The sequence below is a fragment of the Primulina eburnea genome, chromosome 2 (assembly GCF_022965805.1).
Source record: "Primulina eburnea isolate SZY01 chromosome 2, ASM2296580v1, whole genome shotgun sequence".
NCBI lineage: Eukaryota > Viridiplantae > Streptophyta > Magnoliopsida > Lamiales > Gesneriaceae > Primulina > Primulina eburnea.
Genome location: NC_133102.1, coordinates 43,990,796 through 44,015,725, shown reverse-complemented (window position 1 = coordinate 44,015,725; position 24,930 = coordinate 43,990,796). Strand labels below are relative to the sequence as shown.

General features: G+C 34.3%; 4 protein-coding genes and 1 long non-coding RNA gene across 7 annotated transcripts; 3 read left to right on the top strand and 2 right to left on the bottom strand.

Moving 5' to 3' along the window:
• The first annotated feature begins 206 nt into the window (after nt 1-206).
• LOC140823484 (uncharacterized) lies at nt 207-1,984 on the top strand. Of its 2 annotated transcripts, none has more exons than XR_012116227.1 (3): nt 207-233; nt 1,479-1,754; nt 1,863-1,984. It is a non-coding gene; the product is annotated as an uncharacterized lncRNA (long non-coding RNA). The 2 variants fall into 2 exon arrangements; XR_012116226.1 differs by lacking the exon at nt 207-233 and adding an exon at nt 716-837.
• On the bottom strand, nt 1,019-3,979 carry LOC140823483 (uncharacterized). Of its 2 annotated transcripts, none has more exons than XM_073184859.1 (14): nt 3,840-3,979; nt 3,512-3,623; nt 3,249-3,395; nt 2,934-3,038; nt 2,712-2,795; nt 2,529-2,644; nt 2,338-2,439; nt 2,141-2,254; nt 1,992-2,048; nt 1,847-1,913; nt 1,650-1,703; nt 1,484-1,558; nt 1,372-1,407; nt 1,019-1,290 (listed from the first exon to the last, which is right to left on the bottom strand). In XM_073184859.1, the coding sequence occupies exons 1-14, from the start codon at nt 3,914-3,916 to the stop codon at nt 1,177-1,179; spliced, it is 1,260 nt and encodes a 419-aa protein (XP_073040960.1). In that variant the 5' UTR covers nt 3,917-3,979; the 3' UTR covers nt 1,019-1,176. The 2 variants fall into 2 exon arrangements, with proteins under 2 accessions (XP_073040960.1, XP_073040961.1); XM_073184860.1 differs by having other exon boundaries at nt 2,712-2,741.
• Nucleotides 3,980-5,949: 1,970 nt separating this feature from the next.
• LOC140824348 (uncharacterized) lies at nt 5,950-7,557 on the bottom strand. Its single transcript, XM_073185948.1, has 2 exons — nt 7,427-7,557; nt 5,950-6,376 (listed from the first exon to the last, which is right to left on the bottom strand). Exons 1-2 carry the CDS (start codon nt 7,555-7,557, stop codon nt 5,950-5,952), a joined length of 558 nt encoding a protein of 185 aa, XP_073042049.1.
• Nucleotides 7,558-9,075: 1,518 nt separating this feature from the next.
• On the top strand, nt 9,076-14,362 carry LOC140823482 (E3 ubiquitin-protein ligase RGLG2-like). Its single transcript, XM_073184858.1, has 11 exons — nt 9,076-10,490; nt 10,901-10,985; nt 11,069-11,209; nt 11,317-11,430; nt 11,514-11,611; nt 11,731-11,810; nt 11,882-11,987; nt 12,062-12,189; nt 13,456-13,642; nt 13,781-13,837; nt 14,102-14,362. The coding sequence occupies exons 1-11, from the start codon at nt 10,212-10,214 to the stop codon at nt 14,180-14,182; spliced, it is 1,356 nt and encodes a 451-aa protein (XP_073040959.1). The 5' UTR covers nt 9,076-10,211; the 3' UTR covers nt 14,183-14,362.
• A 4,911-nt stretch (nt 14,363-19,273) lies between these two features.
• On the top strand, nt 19,274-24,505 carry LOC140823480 (pentatricopeptide repeat-containing protein At4g35850, mitochondrial). Its single transcript, XM_073184856.1, has 13 exons — nt 19,274-19,473; nt 19,612-19,747; nt 19,841-20,003; nt 20,197-20,262; nt 20,375-20,472; nt 20,780-20,897; nt 20,987-21,196; nt 22,094-22,170; nt 22,739-22,832; nt 23,191-23,256; nt 23,331-23,408; nt 23,497-23,598; nt 24,162-24,505. Exons 1-13 carry the CDS (start codon nt 19,449-19,451, stop codon nt 24,255-24,257), a joined length of 1,329 nt encoding a protein of 442 aa, XP_073040957.1. The 5' UTR covers nt 19,274-19,448; the 3' UTR covers nt 24,258-24,505.
• The last annotated feature ends 425 nt before the right edge of the window (nt 24,506-24,930 follow it).

The window sequence follows — 24,930 nt, the reverse complement described above, 5'->3', positions numbered from 1 at the left end:
TTTAAGGCATCCTCGTTCAGTGAGCACAAAAGATGCACCAGGTACAAGGAATATATCACTGGGACGTATCCTTGGTGGGGCGGCATAGACTTCCACCTTGACTGGTCGGCTCAGGATTTAAAGTTCAGAATGTCGGAAAATACTAAAACAAATAGTTGTCACCCCAAGATGAGTACCTCAAATGGTGAAATTCGGCGCATGCACATAAAGTTGCATCTAGTAAATCTATTGAGGTTGTGTGTCTTGATCGATGATTTGCTATAATAAATCTCTGGGAATTCGAAATTAAGAACTTTGCTTATTGATATGTATCGGAGAGGTATACATCTATGTGGCCTAATTTATGTAGTTATACTTTCTTGCTTAATTGTGAATCATGAAGTGGTAAGCAAATTATTTATCCTTCAAATATTAATGGTTGCAACGTCCTCTACTTTTGTAAAGGAATTCCACATAGCATATTTATTTTCGTTTAGATTTTAGCTCAAGCTTGGTAATACCATCAATCTGAGGAGAATCCTTTTGGCTTTCTTGTCAGCATAATTTACTTTGGATCCTTCACAGCATATTTTGAACTGCAAGGTGTCTACTGAATTTTTTGTGAACAGATTGAAAGAATCCATCTTGAAAATGACATGACAGCTAAACCAGCACGCTTGAAGTCATTTCGTTCACTTTTTTTTGTTGGAACACATTTAATTTAATTTCATTTTCGAGAAGATGGAAGTTTTGGCTTGTATTTAACTGAGCTGGACTTACTTGTATCTATTCATTTGAATACTCCTGTTACAGAATATTCCATGGACTCATCTTGTTCAACTGTTGCTATTTCACCAGGTCATTGTTCTGAATCAGGGACCGATTTTTTTGGTTCTATTTCGTCAAGCATGCTTGATTTAAGAAACTTACGTTATTATACAGATTCTGTTCTCTTGTATTTAGAGTTCTGAAAGGTGGAAACAAAATCCACTAGAGTTTGATATATTTGTGTAAGAGTGAAAGATACTAATTTGGACTCGAATAAAAACAATCAGCCAGGACTATAAAAACTTGACTGAACCATAATCCAAAGGAAATAAATTAATAGTCAACTAGGAAGAAACAGAGAGAGCATGGTCAAGTTATACTTCTGCTACTAGCAAAATCTGATAAGAGAGTTAATTTCGACAAAATTTGTTATCTAGCCGTTGAGTTGGGTGGATCAATCCCCATTTCCTTATAGTAGGCTTTTTCTGCAGCCGAAAGACGGTCCTGAAACATCTTCCATTCGTTTCTACACCTCTCACGGACCTAGCAAAAAGGTTTACGCTGTCACGTGATGAATGAATATAGAACAAAAGGCATTTAGGCTGTAGTAGTTTCTACACGTACCCCTTCCCATGGTGCCTTGCCATTCTCGGCCTCACCCTGTTGAAATGAGCTTAAAATCAGAAATTTCACACGAATCGATTCACCTGACACTTTATTATCATGTGTAGCATACCTGGTTTCCGAGTGAAGGAACGGTTTGGTGCACGACCCACTGAGAATCCACGACTCCTATCTTTTCATGAGCAGGCTGGTCTCAAGAACGCAGAAAGCGCACTGTTAATCTCCATGAGCAAAGATGGAGTGAACTTAGTTACTTACGTAACTTTCTAATAACTGACCTCCACACATTTCCTAAGCGCAAAATCAAGCCCCCATCCATGGACCAAGTCATTCTGTAGCAAATGGCATAAATATTTCAGATTTCACGGCCACCAGTGATCCAGGTTGGTTCAACTTTTGGCTGTTTTGTTATTCTTTCTTTCCACATTTTTGGGGGCTCGCCTTATAGAAAAGATTAAACCAAACATTTCTGTACCTGAATCATATGCCAGACACAGCGCCATGCTTTACGAGAAAACACCGGTGCCATGATCTCGACAAATCTATACAGAAATAAAAAAGAAGAGAAAGCCTTTCTTGTTCAGTTGAACTATGTACGGAATCACAACAAATCAACATACGCTGCACATGGCGGCAAATGAGGATATCTGCACCAGCCTGGCCTTTCCTCTGTATCTCTGTGAAGAGGAATGATTACATTCTAAGTTGTAAAGTTTTAACGATCGTCTGATACAAAATAAATCAAGATACACAATTTTGCTAGTAGTACTTGTGAACTTCAGTGTCATTTCGTCTTCGTGTCATCTCCCATGACATTCCACTGTCTGGGGATAAACCGGGCTGCGAAATATCCAAACCATGCTTCTTCACGAGTTTTATATATCTGCAATAAAGACGAAATTTCAGTAAATAAGTTTTCTCTAGTCTCATCTAAAAGATGGAAAGATGTCAGGTGTCTCTACTTACTCCTCAAAATCAAAGTCGTCCACGCCTAAATCTTCATCCCATATAAAGATATAATCATACGGCGCCACGATATCAGGGTGCAAAAAGCGCTTTGCATACCACCTTGCGAGCACGAAAATAATAAGATCGTACAGTTATCCATTACAGCAGGCAGTGTGGGAAACCATAAAAACACGAATCTTTATAGTTACCATTTAGTCTGCTTCAGCACACTCACGTGGATAGCCCTTTTCGACCACTTGAATTCATCCCATTCACTTGTCCGACCATCATAGTGAAATAACAAAATTGTGAAGTTTTCTGTCAACTGTACAAATTCATTAATCCGTGGAACAGAAAAAGGTAAAATTGGCACTAAAATGAAATCCCGTCACCTTCCTCACTGCAGCATCAATGTTCTTTTTCTGCTCCAATCCAACAGTAAAGGTCACTAGATATCTCGGTTTTGTGATCAAATCCTGAACCAGTGCCATTTGTTTTCAATATTCATGAAGTCATATATTGAAAAAAAATAAAATAAGACTGTTTATCTTATCTTCTCTCTCTAAAATGTGAAGCAAAAAATGACATTTCCGATTATGGCATCACATACACACCTCGCCGGGAACACCATACAATCTGCGCATATAAAAATCAGATTCGGCTACAATTACACCAGGTGGTAGTCTCTCAGCGCCTTGGGGATTTGTCGCGGCCCATATCTGCATAAAATTATCAGAAAGTTAGAAAATGAAGTGAAGCAACAAATGTTCTTCCTCAGCCTCTGAGCCAAACAAAAATCTGTGTCAAATTAGTCTCATGTCTTCAACTCTGATAAATTCAGAGGTCAATTAGTTCTCATTACAAACAGAACCAATGGGGTGGTGCAAAAATATGAAGCCCCTGATTTGCATATAAAAACAAAAGGTTACCTTGGTATTGTTAAACCCATGTGAGATTCCTTTATGGCCTTTCAGAGAAAACCAGAGATTTAACAGTGCTTGAGTCGGGAGATCAGAGTACTTGTCATCGATGTAAGCAATGTTGATAGAAGGAAAGATTCTCGATGGCAAATGTGCCTGTTGATCATCAAAGTTATATGAAGCAAAACATTTCTTCAAAAGCATTTTACCGAATGTCCGAATCGAAACACGATTGTAACAAATCTATAAAACTAAGAGTCGAATCCACATGCCTTTGTGAATGACAGTGCAGGAAAAGACACTCCTAAGAAGAAGCCAACTATGATCCCCACAAAAGTTGTAAAAATTAGCCTCATTGTTTCATTTGTTCTACTCATTTTCAAGCTGCAGCCAAAAGAAACGAACTCAACCACATTACAACCAATGGAATCTGAACCGGAAGGCCGTACCAATAAAACCAAAAACTGAAAGTTGAATCTTAAAAAGTTCGTATGGAAACCGGCAAGCCCACCGGTCCCTGTCCACAAATGAACTTCAGGAATGATTCATTCGTTAAATTAATCTATTGAACAATTCTAGAGCTTATGCAATTAGAATTACTTGGAAATAACAGTTCTTTTCCTGGGCGTTCCCATAGTATTTTTTCTGCAAAATGAATGGCGACTTTCACTCTGCATGTCAGTCCAAGTCAAGGGTTCATTTCCTCAAGATCCATACGCACGTTCTCAGAGATTTCTTCGAGCCTGAAACATTGAAATCGAGATTTGAATCGAAATCCAATGCTTTTTTCCCGTCTTTTTTTTTAGAAAAAGAAAAGAAATCAAACACTTCGAAAATCACCATTACTGATCTGAAACAATTTTCTTGGCCACTACTAAAACACAACCCAAGCAAGATTCAAGCTTTCCCCCCCACCGACAATGAAGTTAAACATCAAGATTCATCAAACAGTTCACATGGTAGGTAGTTTGACTCTCACCTTTCGCGATTCAGAGATTCAAATCACATTCGCAATCCCATTGGTCCAAGTTAATTTGAATATAAACAAAAGGGTCCAGACTCCTGGCTTCTGATTGTCGGAAATAACGACGCTGTAATGACTAACGAGTAACGAGCCTAGTGCACACAAAAAGAAAAGAGAACCCAGTTTCAGTGGTGACAAATGGCGGATTCAGCGCTCCAATTATGAGAGAAAAGGTTGTCTTCATGAGGGATGGTGGGGGGGTCCAACATGCTATAGAAACACACTATTTTTGGATGCAGATCTATGCTGTCTCCTGCAATGTCAAAGAATCTTGATTTATTTATTAAATGGGTCTATTTAAAAATTTCGAATTTTTTTTAAACTGATGGGGACAGCCAAGAAATGTCCCAAAATAACATGCATTTTAAAATGGCAATTTTATTCAAATCTCTTGCAATAATGGCATGACAAGTCTATTTTGGCAACAGTTGTTATAAAGTGTCTATAAGGCTGCGTTTGGTTTGGAAGATAAAATAAACTAATGATTAGTAAGTAAATGATAAAGAAAATGATTGTTATAGGAATGTAATATACGGTATTATGTTTGATATGATTTTTAAGTGTAGGATAATTTTGAATTTTTTGATGAAATGACAAAATTACCCTTTCTTCTTTTTTTCTTCTTCCACTCCGGCGGCAGCAGCGGCGGCGGTCCCGCGGCGGCGATGGCGGCCGGCCGGCCGGAAGTTATAGGTCAGCGACTGATTCTGGGCGGCAACCGGTGGCGGTCGTCGACTGGAGGCGCCGGTCGGCCGGCGGTTGCGACGGCGGTCGGTGGTCGGCGGTTGCGGCGGCGGTCGGTGGTCGGCCGGCGGTTGCGGCGGTGGTCGGTGGTCGGCCGACGGTGGCGGCGGCGGTCGTGGCGGGAAGTGTGGTGAGTTTGAATATAGAAGAAGGGTAAAATTGGAAAAATAGGAAGAATTAAGAGTTGGATAAATAATAATAGGGGGTGAGGAGGTATTATTTTAACCCACCTAATATAACCTAATCATTCATAGGAGGTATTAACTTGGTTAAATAATCACGCGTACCAAACGAGTGATAAGGTGGGTTAAAAAAAATAAATCAGGCTTATCACCCCTACCAAACGCAGCGTTAAGAGTTTATAAGCTCTTAAATTTTGTTTTGCGAACTTTTTTAAAAAATTGTTTATATGTTTTTAAGTGGGGTGTATTCAATGTAGAGATTTAATGACTTTCAATGACTTTTTTTAAATGATAGATTTCCATGGATTTGGTAGATTTTTATTGACTTTTGTAGAATCTCACAGATTTGTAAACAGAATTACATGGACTTTTGTAGACTTTCTTGCAAGATTTTGATAGATATTTGTAGACTTTTGTAGAATTTGTGCAAAAAAAATTTCAATTCAATTTAACAAAATCAAAATTTCAATAAATATTATTTCTTCGAACTAGTAATTATTTAACATAAATAACATATTCACTTTGAAATAAATTTACTTATTTAAAAAGTAAATATATTTAATATATGAAAAAAAAATCACAATTCAATTTAACAAAATTAAAATTCCAATCCCCATGTCTATTCAACATGCAAAAATAATTAATTAATAAAATTTTAATTTATAAGCATATATAAATAAATTTAATCAATATAGATAAACAGCTAATCAAAACACTATGAAATTTGATAAATTTTAAGCAGTTTTTTATGAAATAAAATCTAAGGTTCGTTATTGTGAATATGATCAACGTCACTCCACATTCTGTTTGCAATAGTATCTCTCCATGTATTTGCATTTGCTCGTTGTTGTTCTTCAGTGCCAAATATTTGATCAAAGTTGTTATCCTCGTAAACTTGTTCTGATGAAGGTTGTGGAACTTCGTTCTCTGGTTCAACTGGAAATTCATCAGACCGACACTCCTTTCGAAGAAAATTATGCAATCCGGCACAAGCCAATACAAGCTCCGCCTGTGTTGTATATGGAAATGGAGGAGCAGTTTTGAATATTTTGAACCGCGATTTAAATATACCGAATATCCTTTCAATGACGTTTCTCAAAGAGGCATGACGAAGATTGAACAACTCTTTTGCATCTTCAGGGTGACGACCTTGGCCAGTGAATTCTTGGAGATGATAACGAACACATCTAAAAGAAGCCAAGAATTGACGAACTAACAGTATTTACAACCTTCTGAATAACAAACATGTAAAAGAAAGATAAAAAGGTGAGTTAGGTAACTATAGATGGTAGTCAAGTCCGGCTTTCAGAACTTCCATTCTTTCTGTTACATGTTTGTTATTCAGAAGGTTAAATATAATATAACCGAGAAAAAAAGACCAACTTATGATTGGAACCAGACCAAGTGCAAGCACGAATATATAATTCTTTACGTACAAACCATAAATCAATAACGATTCAAGAAAAGATTCATACCTTTGAAATTTGAGAAACCCTCGATTTGTCTTTAGAGAGGAGAAAAGAGCCGTCTTTTGAGTGAGAAAGAGATATATGAGTGAGGAAGAGATAAAAGTCTACAAAAATCTCTAGGGTAAGTAGAAGATAAATTTTGAGTTTCTACAATTGTACCTATAGTTTTATGGTTTGTACCTAAAGATTTATATTAGAATCATTGTAAATCTATGGAAATATTGGATACCTATAGATTTTTATAGATTTTTAAAAAGTCAAGTTTGAATACCACTAGACTTTTTAAGATTCTAGAAAAATCTAATTTGAATACCACTAAACTTTTATAGAGTTTATAAAAGTCTATGTTCAATACCTCTAGACTTTTAAACTCTACAAAAGTCATTAAAAGTAATTAAATTTCCAAGATTGAATACACCCCCTAAAATAAATTGTTTGACATCTTATAAGATATTTTAAAAATAGTTTGATAACCCCAACCTTTTTTTTATAATGATATAAATAACAACATTATTATTTATTAATTATAAAACTTATAACTATAATTATATTAACGATAATAATTAATATTTATTATTCCTACTATTATTACATGAATAATAATTAATGATGAATAATGATTAATAAAAATAGTTGGCAGGTATCTCAATTACAGCGACACCTACTAATTATGACAAGTCAGTTGTCCATACTCTAGTTTCTGATGACTTCTAGGACACTCCAAGCCCAAGTCGTTCTGACATATTAGACTACATGTATCAATCACACTCGAGTGTCGTGCAATTCTCGAGGTAGCCCGGGTAGTAAGGTACCCGGGTATTTGCTTGAGAGCTCGGGCTATGATGACGAGTGTCGGGAAGAAATGTAATGTCCAGGTTCTTGAGGATAGTATCCGACATATTGGCTTTGGTCTGGGGTGATCCAATTAATATCCCGGGTGATTCATGACCCGGTTCCTTATAGGGATATCAGTTATCACAAACACTTCTTATTCTCTTGCAAGTGAATTGTATAGCAATTTACATTTTCAAAGTTTATTTATTGTTAATAGAAATTGTTTCGTGTTGACTTCTGCGTCACAAATGGCTGCAACGAATTATGATTTGCCCACACCCTACCATGGCAGCCTTTTTTTTATATCCTAATATAGTGGCCGGGGGGAAGACTCGAACTTGAGTCCATACGTGGGAATTCTGATGAGACCATTGGACCAAGCTCTCGGTCTCCATGGTAGCCTATTAATGTGCCGGGAGCTGGACTTTCTGACCTATGCGCATGCGTTTTCGATTTAATGCGTCGATAATGATAATCTGATAAAATATGGATAATTAAATCAACTGGACAATAATTTATTATATTTTAAACTCAATCGTACGTTCACTTTGACCCAATAAATTTGTCAACAAAAAGTCTTTTAATTATAATTTCTGGAAGCAAAAGTCTTTTAAATTTTCATCGGACAAAAGTCATACATATTTTCACTAAACATTAATACATAAGCCTCGTGACTTTTCGTGATTGATAATTCTGCCAATACGTGGTGGAAAGAAGATGGAAAATTGGATTTGTATGTCCGAAGAAGTTACAACTATTTTCCTAGGACTTGGAACTTGTGTTCGTCGAGTCTTCTTCCCATCTGAATTTTCTTGTCAAGTTATTAAAGCCGGGAGGATTCATTGGGACATTTGCCATATTATGGATTAAATTCATGCCATCTTGCAAAATTTGCTAATTCATTAGGATTAGTACAAAGTCATGTCTACCATAAAAAGAAACGTGGTTGCTTTAAAGTTTTAGCTAAATTTTTTTATTAGCGGTGTTATTATCGAAAAATCTCTTTTTTCGATGTTGATAAAATACATAACTGTTATTTTTCTGTTTGCATGAGATATACATCTGATTAATGTAGTAAACTTCAAATATGTTAGTCAATTAAACTATATCGGACAAACCACGTGTGTAACATACTCGTCCAATAATTTTTATATATATCTTTGGTCAGAATTGGATTAATGTACTAAATTAATAAGATGATAATTTTTGGGAAAACTAATGTATAAATCTATGATATATTCAATATCATAAACTAATAATTATTATTATATCGTCGTTTATTTTTCATGAAATTTAATTAATTATATTGATGTTTTGTCGATAGAATAAATTCTATTTGATAAATCAATACAATAATATTATTGAATTAATAAAAATAACGAGTATTAATTTATTTATCTTTATAAATGAAATTTTATTTATATTATTAATTCAAAAATATGATGTATATATTGATGTAATATAATAAATGTTTTTTTTTAAAATAATTTATTATTTTATCAATTCATCCATCTGTCAATGAACGTAGCAAGATTTGGTTTGTTTTTTGTTAATGAAATGTGATTTTGTAGAGTCTCAACTCTCAATCTTCGAAATTTTCAGAACCCGCTTGACAATCATCCCTGCGACTCATTCCCTGAATCCCAGTAATATAAAAATCGCCGTATATTTGCAATGTGCTGTGAGATTCAACAAATTCACGTTCGATTCTGCAACGCCTTTTTCTAGCAGCTCGGACGATGATTAGACGGCCGAATTCCCTGATGCAGAACAATGGGTTTTTGAGCTTCCATGCCTGAATAGCAGAAGCTCTGTACCGAAGACAATCGAGAGTCAATGGTTTGGTTAGGATTTGATTAGGGTTCTATTGCAAAATCGCGGAAATTTCATAATTGTAGCCCTTCACCTACTACCGAGTAATTCGGAAGCCCTAAAATCATTGCTCCCCCTTGACTTGCTTGCGGCGGGTGAAATTTCCACACCACATTTGGTGTACCAATTTATGGCTTTATTAAAGTGTTCAATCAATCACGTAATAAACATCCATAATGCTGAAGGTTCTTCGAATTTCAGCCTTTTTCCCCCCATTTTACAGTCTTCCACCGAAGGATGGGATCCCCCATTAATGTCCTTCAAATACTGGGAAAGAAATGCTTCAGGGAATCTATAAAAGGCGTTCTTTTGTTAAGAAATTCATCCCAACTTTTCCGGGATGTTAATTCTGTGATTTGTTAACTTATAGCAATTATAAAGATCATAATTTTGACGGGGCTTTTCTTGAACTCCAAAGTGTTCATTCATTTTACGTTTCTTCCCCGACGCAGTTTCTCTGTTATACCCGTGTACTTACGCACGTATTAAATATTTAAGTTTACGCGGTCGGCGGTTTGATATATATCTTGTTCTTATCCATCTTTTATCCACAAGTTCTCAAAATTTAAAATTCATCCGAACCGCCTTTATCACAATCTAGACGACATTGGATTTTCTTGTTATATAAATATACACAGAGGTCGTAGAATTTTGTGGCACTTCAACTTTTGTTTTTGTTATTTTGGCGGGCATTATTTCTTTGACCATAACAGAGGAAAAACTGGTTGTTTTTGGATCCTTTTTTCCTGTGTCGGCCTCTCGTATAATTGATATTGGACAGTTTCTTTGATTTTCCGAATCGCAAGAATCCGGGTTGTTTGGTTTTAAGAGATTTGAGATTTTTGTAATGGGAAATAAAAGCTCCAGTCCTAGGAATAGGGGAAGTTGGAGGCAATCTTCGTCTAGTGCCTCAACTTCATGGCAGCATGAGCATCCACAAGCATCGCATTCACAATATGCTCGTAATTACCCTGCACAGCATCCTTATCCAGAAGGGCATGTGACACCGAATCATCACTATGCCCCGGCTCAAGGTCCGGGCAATCCATCTCAATTGCATGCACCACAGAAGAAGTTCGAGAGGAGGTATTCAAGGATCGCCGATAACTATAATTCGTTAGAGGAGGTACGCGCATGGATAACAATTTGTATAAAAAACATTCATAAGTTTTATCTGATACAAACCTAAATGCTTAGAAGATGAAAATATATGAAGAGCAAGATCAGGTGGTGGATTGTAATATGTGAATGAGAGGACAAAGATTGAGGGAGGTTTTTTTAGAAAAAGGCTCTACTTTTCTTTTCTAAGACCCAGTAACCATATTTTCCTCTAAAAGATTAAGGGGTATGGCCAAACTCTGCAGCTTATCTCCAGTGGTTTATCAATAAATATGTTTTGTATGGATATATGCCATATTCATCCCAATTATCTATTGTTTTTATTTGATTTGGTGTTAAGATTCCAGTTTTCTTTTGAGCCACTTGAATGCTTAATTTTTCATTAAATGTTTCTGATGTGAAGTTTATTTCTTTCAGGTGACTGGAGCTCTTGCACATGCAGGCCTCGAGTCTTCCAACCTAATTGTTGGAATCGATTTTACTAAGAGCAACGAGTGGACAGGTTCAGTTCTTTCTTCTATGCCATTTAATCGCTTGGTCACTAAACTTTGTGAAAAAATGTGCTGAGCTTGGTCGAATGTTTAGGTAAGAGGTCGTATCATGGCCGAAGCTTGCATCATATTGGAAGTGATTCGAATCCTTATGAACAAGCAATATCCATCATCGGAAGAACCTTGGCTGCTTTTGACGATGATAACTTGATTCCCTGTTTCGGATTCGGAGATGGTATTCCATCATCAACTTTCTTCTTTCCCCTTATACGACAAGTGTTCGTGTCTCCATGAATTGTTTGAAAAAAAAAATAATTCATTTCTTCTGATTAATCTTGGCAGCATCAACTCATGATCAAGATGTATTCAGTTTCTACCCTGAAGAGAGACCTTGCAGTGGATTTGAGGAAGTTTTAAGCCGGTATAGAGAGATTATTCCTAACTCGAAACTCGCAGGTAACACTCATACCTTTTTCGTCGAGATCAACATCTGTTGATGAATTGAATGCTTTAGCTTAAACTCTATCACTTTGCTGCAGGTCCAACATCATTCACACCCATTATTGAAATGGCCATGACTATTGTGGAGCAAAGTGGAGGCCAATATCATGTTTTACTGATTATTGCGGATGGACAGGTATAACTCCATCAATAAAGCCAGCCGTGTTTTCGTATACAATCGACAATGTCTCTAAGATCTTTATCTAGAGATTCAGTGGCGTATGTCACGTTTTTTAATATTGTTCTTTATGGTAGGTTACTAGAAGTGTTGATACAGTAGGTGGTCAATTAAGTCCTCAGGAGCAGAGAACTGTTCAGGCAATTGCTCAAGCGAGGTAACTTGCTAGAAACATTTCCCAAGTTTTGTCGATCCATTTTTCTTTGGTGATATTTTTAATGTTTGCAGCAAATTGCCTTTGTCTATCATTTTGGTTGGAGTTGGAGACGGACCTTGGGACATGATGAAGGAATTCGATGACAACATCCCTGCTCGGGAGTTTGATAATTTCCAGGTTTGTGTCTTACTTCTAATCTGAATTTGCACACTATTAGTTCTTTTCACTAACATATTACTTTTGTTATCCAGTTTGTCAATTTTACGGAAATTATGTCAAAAAACGTGCACCAATCTCGAAAAGAGACGGAATTTGCTCTTGCAGCATTGATGGAAATTCCATCTCAGTATAAAGCAACTATGGAGCTCAACTTGTTGGGGTAATGATTATTTTACTTGGTTCTTTCCGATCCCAATCATATATATATATATATATATATATATATATATATGCCTTATTAATTTAAGTTAACAAATTAAATCAATGATTTTTTTAATAGGTTTTTTAGTAATTCATTGTACATCTTAAATGACTTTGGACATTAATACATATTAAATTCATCAATTTATCAATGGTTTTTTTTTTTGTTACTACTAAAATTGGTTGTTAACATGAGTTGATTTTCTCATGGTTGTTAATGAATATTTAATGTTTTTATACATACATCACTTTTATAACGAGTTGATTTTTAAATATGAACTAAGAAGCGTCATATTTTTTATTTAAATATGTCATTTTATTTTTGTGACCCTATTTTTTCCTTATATATATTTTTTAATATTTGCAGTTGTTTTTATTCTTATTATTTTTATTTAACATTATTAGAAATATTATATGCATAGAAATTTAAATCATAATGTCTACATTATTATGTCTACACGTGTTTGCACATTTAGAATCAATGTTCATAGTGCGTTTTCTGTGAAATGGGTCAACTCTACCTGTATTTATAATAATAATTAATATTGTTGTCGTAAAAAATAATACTTTTTGATTAGTGAATCAAATAGGAAATTCGTCTTATAAAATGACTCGTGGGACCCTCTCACAAAATTTTGAATGTTATCTTATTTATATATCTATTTTATTTAGCAAAATTACAATTGATATTTAATTTAATAAATGTTTAGTAGTGGTTTTATTTTAACATTATTACGATAATTTAGTTAATTAAGATAATTTTATTTGACAATATTTTGTCTATGTTTAATCCTTTTAAGTACATCGTGATTTTGCTTTCGATAAAATTCACTATTATGTTATTTTTATTATTTTTCCATTGTGGATTATATTTAGATGAAAATTTATATTTTCTAATTTGAGAGAGCTGTCATTGTGTTATAATCAAGTGGATTGAAAGTGTCATATGAATAAGTGAATATATATGATTTATTGTCATAATATATTTCATTTTTTGTGTTTTATATATATATTTAGATTGATAAATACTCATAAACAATATGTTATTCGATTTTAAACAGTATCTAAATCTCTTATTAGTTATCTATGTGCATCGCACGTATACATTCCTAGTATATATATGTATGTATGTATGTATGTATGTATGTATGTATGTGTGTGTGATGCATCCGCAAACACGCAAGGGTGAATTTGCTACTGATCTTACATTTTTCGGGTGTTGTAGTACACGGAGAGGAAATATGCCTCATAGAATTGCTCTTCCACCTCCTGTCTACGGTTCAGCCTTTGGTAGCAATTCAAAACCCTCTCGTGCCACCAGTTTTCAACATAGCTCAAGTTCCTATTACAACCAGAATCATGTTTCTGGCGGTGAAGCTCCTTCCATGTCAAGCTCCACGTACGAAACCCAGGTATAGCTGAGTACAAAGAAACGCGCATACGCCTCCTTAGATTCTGTTAATGAGAACTTGCTAGATCATTTGCAAGTGTTCTTCTCCTATGTCCAATATAAAAAAAACTTAACCGATTCTTGTTTCTTTGCTGAACAGATTTGTCCTATTTGCCTAAGTAACTCAAAAGATATGGCTTTTGGTTGTGGACATCAGGTACTTCTATACTTATAAGCAAGATTCTAAAAGACCCAAAACTATTGGATCTCGCAAGCATTATAAACTTGTCGAAATTCAAGCAAAAAAAAAAAATGTATTCCGTTATTATTATAATTTTAATTACCTAGAGCCAAATAATTGGTAAGATAATGTCAGACATCATAAATTTAGGATTATGTTGGAGAAAACAAGCAGCCTTAACAAGTCGGCACGAAAATATTTTAGTTAAGTCGAGACCATTTGTTTCGTTCTTTATTTCAGACGTGTTGTGAGTGCGGAACGGACCTTCAGCTGTGCCCTATTTGTCGAAGTTCAATCCAGACGAGAATAAAGCTCTACTGAGGAGCGTCTCTGCTTCTTGATCCGTCTTTCAACTCCAGCATCAAATTATTCTTGCATTGGTTATGTTACCATCTGGAAGATGAAGTTAAGTTTTGGCTTTTTCATGTACATACAGTATGTGATTAGCATTTATTACTTATTATTATTTCCCCTATGAAAGTTTCTTTTTCTTTATATTTGTAGCCGAAACTGAGAAAATGTTTCCATTTGGGTTTTTCAGATACGATTCTGTCGCAAAATGTGTATTTTTATTAGTTTTTCACTCTTTTTACTTACATAATAACTCAAGAAACTTTGTTATTAAATTCAAATCAAAGATGTACTTTTTTTTTTCTTTTAAATAATAAATATCACACTTAACTAAGAAGTAAGCGCCCAGCCCTTTGACTTAATTATTGTAAATTGTTTCAAGTTTTTACTTTTTAGAGGTTACAAACTCTAACACCATTTTTTAAAATAATTTTTTTAAAGCTTTTGGATACAAGAAGTTGTACAAAAAAATAAAAAGCCAAAAGAGAATAAAAACAAATCAAGTAAACCAAAAAAAAAAAAAAACAAAAACAAAAACAAAAAAAGAGATTTTAAAAAAGGGAGAAAAATCCAGAAAAAATAGATTGGAGGATAAATTTGGGCATGAGGAATCGAGGATTAACATTGAAGTTATTTCGATTATTTTAAATAATTTTTATACATTCGTACCATATTTAGGGATTATATTTAACTTATCTTATTTTTACATATTAAAGGATTGTTTTAGAGTTTAAGTTAATAAACACTAGCATTCATCATAATGTATTAATCTTATTATCTTTCAAATTTTTATTTCTCACAAAAACTAATTAACCGAAAAAAAAATATACATTCAATTTTATTTTTATTTTTTATGACGATAAAACGGGTTTTTATTAAAATTAATTTAAATTTAAAAAGTTTTTTCAAAAATAATTGAAAAAAAAACCTTTTCAAAACTACTGCAATCCGCGCTTATGGAGCGCGGACGCTGCACACGTGGATCAGCGTCCGCGCTCTGTAAGCACGGACGCTGGTCCATGTCAGCATCAGATAATATTAGCGACAGAAAATATATATAAACCGTAGCTAATAGTTGCGACAGTTTAAAAAACCGACCGATGAACACCCCTATTTCTTGATGAATTTCTTGTCTTTTTTTTTCCTACTTCTTCATTGCGACAAAAATAGCTTTTCGCACTGCGCAAACTCTCTTATAAAATTATGTGTATTTAGCGACGGTTTGGTGTGCATTTAGCGGCGGTTTTAACTGTCGCTAAATGAGCGATGGTTTTTAAACCGTCGCTGATTCCATTACAGCGGCGGTTTATAAACTGTCGCAATTATTAGCGACGGTGTGGCGACGGTTTAAGAAACCGTCGCAATATAGCGACGGTTTATTTATATTTTCCGTCGCTAATATTATCTGATGCTAACATGAACCAGCGTCCGTGCTCACGGAACGCGGACGCTGATCCACGTGTGCAGCGTCCGCGCTCCATAAGCGCGGATTGCAGTAGTTTTGAAAAGGTTTTTTTTTTCCAATTATTTTTGAAATTTTTTTTTAAATTTAAATTAATTTTAATAAAAACCCCGATAAAACCTGTCGTTGCTTTTTTAGCACGCACTGAGTAAACTCGCACATTAACTCAATGTTGGGTGCAATAATTGTCTATGTTTGTTAGAGTGATCGAACCGTGGTGCTGGAGCTGTTGTGCGATTTAAAAGATTTGAATTGTATCATTACCACCAGCTATAGTTTTTAGTAAAACGACAAGCGCTCGGTCCTACACTCAATATCATGCTAGTCAGATAAATTACATTGAGTTAATAGTGTACGACAGATTCGTCCGATAAAATATTGGTTTCAAATTCCTAAACATCGATCAAATTTTCACTTACTCTGTCAAATCTTACATCACCAACTCAAGGAAAGAAAATTCAATTTTAGCAAGAAGGCATCTTAATTTGAATCATTGAGGACTAAAATAATCCGCAAACTAAAAAATAAACATGCTACGCAAATGATGCTAGATACATTTACCCAATATTGTAACAAATTATATTTAAATATTTTTTTTCTCATTTTAATTATGAGATGGAGCTTTTATTTTGCTATATTTTTAATAAGATTAGCCTGAGAAAGTGATTTTAAGAAATATTTATGGTGTATTTTTTTTCAATCACATATAAAAATTTCAGACATAACTAGCTAAATATGAACAATGTTATATCACGATTTAATTATAATATAAAACTACGAAAAATTGTAGGAAAAATATTTATAATCATTTGACATAATTTGTAATTTGTACAGATAGTGAATTTTTGAATTTCGAGGAAGAGAGTGAGTATGATAATTTTAAGTAAGTTATAAATTTAATAAAATATTTTTTTACGATATTTTTATTAAATAAAAAAAGGAGCCGAAAGTATTTTTTTTTTTTTAATTCAGTGATGAAATCACACTTCATAATAATAAGTACACTGTACATATATAGATGTGTTTAATTTCGTCAAATAAAAATAATATGTTCCAGATAATGTATAATATTAAAATCTCTCTTGTTTGATCCATAAAATGTTAACGAAATTATTGATGTATATTATTTATTAGTGATTTTTGTGAGATGATTTGATCCGTAATATATGTCAATCATATTCATATTTACAATAATAAGTAATATTTTTAACATAAAAGATAATATTTTTTTATGAATGATCCAAATAAGAAATCAATATTATAAAATTGATTGTAAAACGATATCAACAATTTTTTTGAATATTTTTATTCCATACAGGATGATCCGCATAGCAACCTCTTCAAGCGATGAATGCAATCAACAACCTAATAACCACTTCCCTTACTCGCAGACAAATTGCAAGAATGTGCCATTAAATTTTTATCGACTTAAAACTCACTTTCGAGTTCTCTTTTCACCCCCAACAATGGCTTCCTCGAGCAGCCGCAGTACTGGTTCTGTTAAACTCTCTTACGAGAGGCTGAAACAAGACGACGATTTCGGCCTGGGGGAGAAGGTGATCGGGAGGTACTTGAGAAGCTCGTCCCACCACAGGTTCTTCAGAAAGGTGCACGTCAGGAGGAGATTGAAAGTGAAGAGCTCGAGGAGGTTCTTCAGCAGGAAAGCTAGGGTTCTCATGGCTGCATGGCTGAAGATGTACAGGAGATTGAAGGACAGTCGAGCCCATTTTGGCGACATCTTTTCTGGGAACTATCTGTTCATGCAGGTCACTCCGATCCAACCCCGTTGAAGTTTTCTGCCGATTATCGTAATAAACCTTTTTGTTTATCGCAAGGATCAAAGAGTTGATGGGTTTTCGTCCAGTAGGTATTCTCTTCCCTGCTTAGATCTCGATGTTTCAAAATTTTAATAATACGATTATTGCTCCCCGAGCCATGAAATGGAAATATGTATCAATTTGATGTTTTAATCTGTTTCTATTATTCTTCCTCTCATTACTCTATTACCTCATATATTTTAATTTGGCATTTCCTACGACGTAATCGAAAAAAACAAATATAAGTTTGATTTGTTCTTGCAAGTGTATGTATAGTTTTAAGTTGGATTTGAATCGATGGATTTGAATTGATGGATTTCAAATCCTTCGATTAGAACCAAATGAATACAATGGATTTAAGATGTGAATTCGAAATCAAATCCATTCAAATCATTTTATCCAAACTCAACCTTATATATATATTACACGTTCTCCGAGTTAAGAATTGAAATGGTGTGTTGAATGAAATTAAAGCTTGATGTTGAATGTAATCTGCAGCAAATTGATGATCGGAAAAATGTTAATCCGTGTAACGGATCAAAATACGCCAGTAGTTGGAGTACTATTGCATAATAATGGAAAGATGGATGGGGTACTTCAATTTTTTTAACCATTCAATTTCATAATTGGACGCCATTAAAAAAATTCATAGTGGCAGTGAAGAAAGTGAACAATTAACGACGGGAGATCGAGTAAGAGAATGACCATTTATGAATGGAAGATGTGTGAAGCTAGCTATTAATAATGTCTTAGATTACCTCCGTCCCAAACACATTTTCTTTTTTCACCAGTCTTAAATATATAATCGAATATCTTTAATAGAGACAAATAAATTGATCGCTTTTTGATTTCTCAATTTTGTTCTTATTTTATATCAAAATTACATTTTTGTTTTTATTTTTTTTAATTTCAAAAAACATTTTTTTATTTTTCTAAAATTACAACTATTCAAATAGCACTTTAGTCCCTCGATAATTTGTCAAATTTCACTTTAGTCTATATATCATTATAAAAAAATTGTATACATACGCACCGCGTTTGCAAAGTAGCTAGTTTAATATTATTTTCTCTATGTTGGATTTGACACTTGGGTTATACCATTTGTGAAATATTTCTCACTATATATAAAATTATTTTTAGAAAACAATGGCTAAATTGAGCGCAAGGATGATAGACAAAACATTTCTTTAACAATATATTTCCATTGAATTACTTATTTTTACTTACTTACAAAATGATTTGTATGATCTTTATCCATTAACAGTAACTATAGTGGCCTATCGCTATTCGCTTGCTTCTTCCTTGAAAAAATAAGAAAAATTTCGTGTTTTGGTCTTGTAAATTAGATTATGTCTTATTTTTTCCAATCAATATTTGCCAAAGTGTTGACGTAATGTAATGTTATGAAATAATGATATTTTGAATTCAGAAAATGTTAATATAACATTAAAAGATATTTAATTGTGCTGACCTTACGTCATCACTCGAAAAAAAAAAACCAAAAGCCAAAAGATGGAGTGAGTCTCTTGTGAGACCGTCTCACGGATCCTAATCTGTAAGACCGGTCAACCCTATCTATATTCACAATAAAAAATAATACTCTTAGCATAAAAATAATATTTTTTTATAGGTGACCTAAATAAGAGACCCGTCTCATAAATACGATCCGTAAAATCATCTCACACAAATTTTTGTCCAAAAGATGATCTACCTTATATTACTAAATCAAACCACAAAATAGAAACAAGAAATGGTAGCTCTAATACAAATTGTCAAATCAATTAATCAAATATTTGCCATGAAGTGCACCAAGTTTCCAAACATGACCCCTGTGACGTGGCCACGTGTACGTCTTCTCCACAATCTCTAGGGTTTTTGTTAATTCCCCCTTTACTCGAGGTTCGCTTGAAAAAACCAGACTACAGAATTACGTCAATTTACGAGTCCTGCGTTTATAATGCAGATTCTGCGGATACTCTCAGGTACTCTGCGAACATACCTTCTGTTGTTATGCAAAATATTTAGTAGTTTAGCTCGTTTACGTGTTTATTTGCAATTTAGTGCTTGAGTTTTGTGTTTTTGTTTCTCGGTGTGTTGCGATGCATATTTCATCTATACAGGAAATCGTCGAGCAGTAATTCGAGCCATAGGCCGTAGAAATTTTTGTGCTCCTTCGGAAGAGTATTTAAAAAGAAATTATGCTGCCAATGAGGCGGAATATAACACAGTCATCGGCTCTCTCGTTTCTCAGCGAAGGTGTAGTGCTTCTTTGCTGTTTTTGCTAACATAATTATGCTGGTTTTTGTTTTTGATGAGATGGTCTGATGTATTGTGAATTGAAAAAAATAGGCATTATTTGTTGAGGGATGTGTACGATGACATGATGCTTGATGGGGTGAAGCCAGAGAGGGATACATTTCACTCACTTATAGTCGGGACTATGAAAGGGGCTCGCTTGCAAGATGCATTCTTTTTCCGTGATGAAATGAAGTCCATGGGTTTGGTTCCAGATGTATGTATTTTCTTGATATGTTTTTGATGTTTTGTTGATAATGCAGTGCATCTGTATAGCCTTGGTCATGAATTGTGACAAACAACACCAATTTGGCGTGTGATTTTGATAGTCCGTCGATTGGCCCTATCACCCAGACAGTTATTCTCAATTACTTAAATGAAACAGTAAGATATGTTCGTTTTCTACCCAGGTTTTTTTGTACAACTACTTGATCTCGACGTGCGGAAAGTGCAAGAATCCGGATCAGGCTATTCGGGTATTGTTCATCTTTGGCTTGCTATCTTTTGTTCCCTTTTGCTAATAGTTCAGTTATAGTGTTTGAAAATTAATTGTGTTATTTTTTCGACAACTTTTATATCCGTCTGAAGCTCCTAGATGAAATGAAGAGATCTGAATTAAAACCTACCGGGCAAACTTACATATGTTTGCTTCATGCTTGTGCGGCTGGTGGTCAATTAGATAAAGTGTAAGTTAATTTTTCACTCTCTTTACGTCTGTGTTAATGCCTGAACTTTGTATTTGTGGTTGATTAATGTTTTTATAGTTTGCCATTCTGGGTTTCATTGCAGCAAAGCATATGTATTACGATTGACGCAACACCCATCTATTGTCTTTTCTTTCATTATTTTGAGTATTTTAACTTCTCATCATGATTGATATTTTACTCCTTTCTTTGTATGTTGACCCACAAATGTTGATCAGTCCAACCTATGATTCTCCATATCTTAAATGCACACGCTAATTGTTTCAGTATCACCTTTTCTGTGTTGCAGATATGCAATTGTTAGAGACATGACAGCTTCTGGTCTCGGCTTGAACCAATTTTGCTATGCTGGAATAATAAATGCATACAAGAACAAGAAACCTTTGACTGATGATACAGGCTCCAAAGTAATTATCAAATACATTTGTTTAACTACTTTCGATTTCACAAATAAGATCTTTTTGGTAATACTCATATCCTTTTATTTCTGGAAAAGATTATCGAGCTTGTTGAGCAGTCCAAAGGATGGTCCTCAGTTGATCAAACAAAACTAAGTGCCCAAAATGTAATGATGGGTATATCTGAAGAAGAATTGTACGGTCTCCCTACATCTGAATATGTTCATCGCCGTGGTGGATTCATTTTCAGGGAGTTGACTGTATACCATGTTGCATTCCATGCTTGTGCTGATCTTATGGATGTTGAGGTACTACGTTAATGACTAAATGATTCAGTTAGCATCACGCACTGTAGTTTATCACATTTATGTGTTCTTCTAGTCAGTAATTTCTTCTTTCTTCGCACTGTATTTATAAACATCTGTGCATTGCTTTTTTATTGTAGTTTTTGTGGTCTTCTAGATGTAGAGGGAAGAGAAACTACAGCAGCATTTGTGCCTAGATTGCATCTGATGGGTTTCCCATGTGTTTGACCTAAATTTTACTCGCCCATTGTTGTTTTATGTATCCAATTTATATATTTTCATGTATTTTCCCCATTCCCCTAATATCTGATAGTTGAGTAAAGATTGTTGAGGCCAATTTGCAATGGAGCACTACTTGGTGCTTTGTGTTTGTGGATGCTTCTACTTGCACTCTCTTGTTTGCAATTAACTTTCATCCACCCCTTTACCTGGTCATTTTTGTTGCGCTTGATTTTGACTGCACCATCTCAGTTTAAGATCTTTTTTGTCACAAAGCAATCATTTCAATCTGCTGAGAAAGTTATATGTCCATGTTTCTTATTTTAGTATTTATTTTTGGTTGAGACTCGGAAAAGGAAATATTAATGATTTATAGCAAGGAACTGAAGTCCGAAAGTATGACATATTTCACGCTGTTCATGAGTGCATTAACTGTTGCACTATCAACACATGATATTGTGTGCTCCCTCGAAGCAATACAGGGTAAAATGTCATTCATCTAAACTATTTCCTTCATCTATCTTAAGCAATTCCTTATCCTTTTAAGCTTAAGAATACATAATCAATGCTTTGGTCCTCACTTATATATACCTCTGGTCTGAAATATGCAACTGGTTAGTGATACAGAGCAGTGCAAAATCTTCACTTAGAATTTAGTTTTACTAATTTGTATCTTGTCAGGCCACAGATAGACTCTTGGCGATGCTTGAAAAAGATGGAAAAACCCCAGATGTATTCATTTTGCTGCAAGTTATGAGGTAATTTGCTGTTTGGCTGGTCATTTCTTGTGATACCTAGCCTCACAATTTCGATATATGTTAATGCCTTGACACAGATGTTCCGGCTTTTTCTTTGTGAAGGACATCAAGTATTTGTGGGCCTTTACTTTCCACTCAACTCTTGGCCAAGTATAATAGTAGATATAGCAATTTATAGCACCCTCCTGGTAAAACTGCAAGTAGTACCTGTTCCATTGTTCTTTGGTAGTTATGCACCATTCGTTACCGAGTTGGCCTTTTGTGTTAATATTATGTAAATGTCCTTTCTAAAGTTTTCTTAATAACAATTCAAATGGACTTTCGGATCTGAAATGTTAATTTTCAAAAATATCAGCGTCAGGAGAGTTACCATTAATGAACTTTTGGGTTAATATTCGTATTAACTTGGCCATTTAAGTGAGGGAACTTTAGTGGATTCTTACTGCCAAATCTCGATTGAAAAAAGTGAAAGCATTATTATTTTTCTATTCTAGGGATGGTAGCAACTGCTGCCTTGACTTATTAGCGCACTGATTTTGATAATTTTGATTTGAACTTTCTCGTGTAGGTGCTATCTTCATGCTGGCCACATAGACCGGGGTGTGAAAGTATTTGAAGACTACAAGAATGCGAAAAAACCACCCATTATTGAACTTTACGTGGTAGGTTCAGAGACAAGTAGAAGCACCTCTTGCTGACTTAGTTGACATGTATCAATTAGCTCACCCAACTTTAAGATTAGAAACAATCATAAATGATTACAAAAATCACCATGTTTTGCATTTGATTATTGTTGATGGCTCTCAGAAGTCTGAGTCGTGCTTCTATAAAATCAACAACTTTGCAAAGCCTTCTGTTATCTTGTTGTTTTGGAAACTTAGGTTTGTTTAGCCGCATGTAAACCATTTGATTTCGAGTAGTTTATCAAACCTGTTATACTCACTCTACCATGGTGATGTTATGACTTCCATCTTTTAATTAGTCCCATTGAATTTGATCAATTGTTGTTACTGGTGGTAGACACTCGCAGAAGGGGCAATGGTCGGTTATACTCCAAGGGGCATGCAGATTGCGCAAGACACATTGGTATACAACAGTTTGCATAGTGCATTCGATCAATCACTTGGTAACTATTTATGAAACTGCTATTTGGTGTTCAGGTTGCCATGAACTCTAGGAATTACTTCTTGAATACTAAAATGGCAAATGATCTCCTCCTCCTTGCTGCCGGTGAAAAGGTATCACATAGTGGTTTGTGTTGGTTTGGCATGTAATCTTCAATCGCTACCGTTAAGGCCCTTTAACCGTGTTTGTACTTATCTGCAGACCGGTGGGTATACGACTGCAAACTTACTATGGGATATGGCTCAAGCGCTCAAAATCAACCTCTCACTTCCCACTGTTGAAGCTTATTACTTTGGTTTGAAAGTGAGTTCTCAATTTTTCATCATTGATATCACATTTTCTACTAAACCTTTTAGTGAATACCTGATTGCATTGCTACTCCTAAAAAAGTCACAAGAGCACGAAACGCTTTCTGTAAAATCGATAGTTTAAAAAACCCTATGTTTTTAAATAATAAGCATGAATCCGCCGACATTAGACCTTGGGTTTTGTCATTTATTTCCTATATATTTTAAAACATATATAAAACAAGAATATGGCACGCGTGGCTTAAAATGCTTTTACTCTACGGAAAGGTTTCGTGCTTCACGGTCATTTGAAGGGATTATTCAAAGCCACAAAATCTCATGATCTTCACATCTTTCTTATGATTTGTTCGACCCTATCCATTTGTGGTTGTGGACCTGTGGTGAAAAGGTTTTAAGTATATTTGCACGAACAATATATTGCATCAAATGGAAAAAAAATGATTTATAGTCGTTGTATCAATCCTTGATATATTACTGTAAGGCTAGGATCGAACTAACCCTTTCTTACAGCTACTGAATTATATATGTCTTATCCCTTTAATATTTTTCGAATTTCAGGAACGACAGATACCCGAGGATGATCCACGACTGCTGAATGTTTCCAAAACGCTGGACAGTTTACGATTTAGAACTGGAGGTGGCGCAGGACGATAGATGGGTGATACTTATTTTAATTTCTTGCATTTGTAGTTTTTAGGGAAAAAAAATGTTCACTCTTGTTGCTCATATTTCCCCTTCGGCTGCCTCTGTTTATGGGGAAAAATAGTATAAAATTCCTTTTCTTTTCGGAATAGAACATCAACTACAAGGTAAACTCCTCAAATATGCATGTCAGAGCATGGAAGAAGGACGAGTCTTGTTTTGAAATAAATATGAAATTACAAAAGTAATTAGATGCTTAATTTTAAATAGCATGATAAATGGTATTTTGTAAATAATTTTGATTTATATTACAATAGTATATATATATATATATATATATTATATTAAAATAATGATAGGAATATATTTTTACTATGGTTGGCTTGTTTTTTATTTCGATAAATCGCAGAAAGTTTGAATTGTTTTTATAAAACGATAATAAAAAAGTTTAAAAAATGTCAATAGGCTTTGATGTACATACATCATACCTGTCAGCAAGTTAGAAAGAATGTAAAAGATAATGTTTTTTTAGATATGATTAAATTTATAAATTGTGAATAAGAAAAAAATCATAATTGAGCAATGTTTAAAAATAAAAATTATAAATAAATAATATTTGATAAATAAATAAGTATAATATAAATTTTTTATAGTAATTATTTTTGTGAAAATTCAATTAAATTAA

What these genes read in the sequence shown, in the direction of transcription:
- LOC140823483 (XM_073184859.1), bottom strand. Translation starts at nt 3,916, where the DNA reads ATGCAGAGTGAAAGTCGCCATTCATTTTGCAGAAAAAATACTATGGGA. An exon ending in GTGTCTGGCATATGATTCAG is followed by an intron (nt 1,704 to 1,846) that starts GTACAGAAATGT and finishes CATTTGCTACAG; the next exon opens with AATGACTTGGTCCATGGATG. An exon ending in CGCTTAGGAAATGTGTGGAG is followed by an intron (nt 1,559 to 1,649) that starts GTCAGTTATTAG and finishes TCTTGAGACCAG; the next exon opens with CCTGCTCATGAAAAGATAGG.
- LOC140823482 (XM_073184858.1), top strand. Translation starts at nt 10,212, where the DNA reads ATGGGAAATAAAAGCTCCAGTCCTAGGAATAGGGGAAGTTGGAGGCAA. An exon ending in CTGTTTCGGATTCGGAGATG is followed by an intron (nt 11,210 to 11,316) that starts GTATTCCATCAT and finishes TAATCTTGGCAG; the next exon opens with CATCAACTCATGATCAAGAT. An exon ending in CTTTTGGTTGTGGACATCAG is followed by an intron (nt 13,838 to 14,101) that starts GTACTTCTATAC and finishes TCTTTATTTCAG; the next exon opens with ACGTGTTGTGAGTGCGGAAC.
- LOC140824348 (XM_073185948.1), bottom strand. Translation starts at nt 7,557, where the DNA reads ATGTCGGATACTATCCTCAAGAACCTGGACATTACATTTCTTCCCGAC. An exon ending in GAGAATTGCACGACACTCGA is followed by an intron (nt 6,377 to 7,426) that starts GTGTGATTGATA and finishes GGCTTCTTTTAG; the next exon opens with ATGTGTTCGTTATCATCTCC.
- LOC140823480 (XM_073184856.1), top strand. Translation starts at nt 19,449, where the DNA reads ATGCAGATTCTGCGGATACTCTCAG. An exon ending in CTGATGATACAGGCTCCAAA is followed by an intron (nt 20,898 to 20,986) that starts GTAATTATCAAA and finishes TTTCTGGAAAAG; the next exon opens with ATTATCGAGCTTGTTGAGCA. An exon ending in AGATTGCGCAAGACACATTG is followed by an intron (nt 23,257 to 23,330) that starts GTATACAACAGT and finishes TTTGGTGTTCAG; the next exon opens with GTTGCCATGAACTCTAGGAA.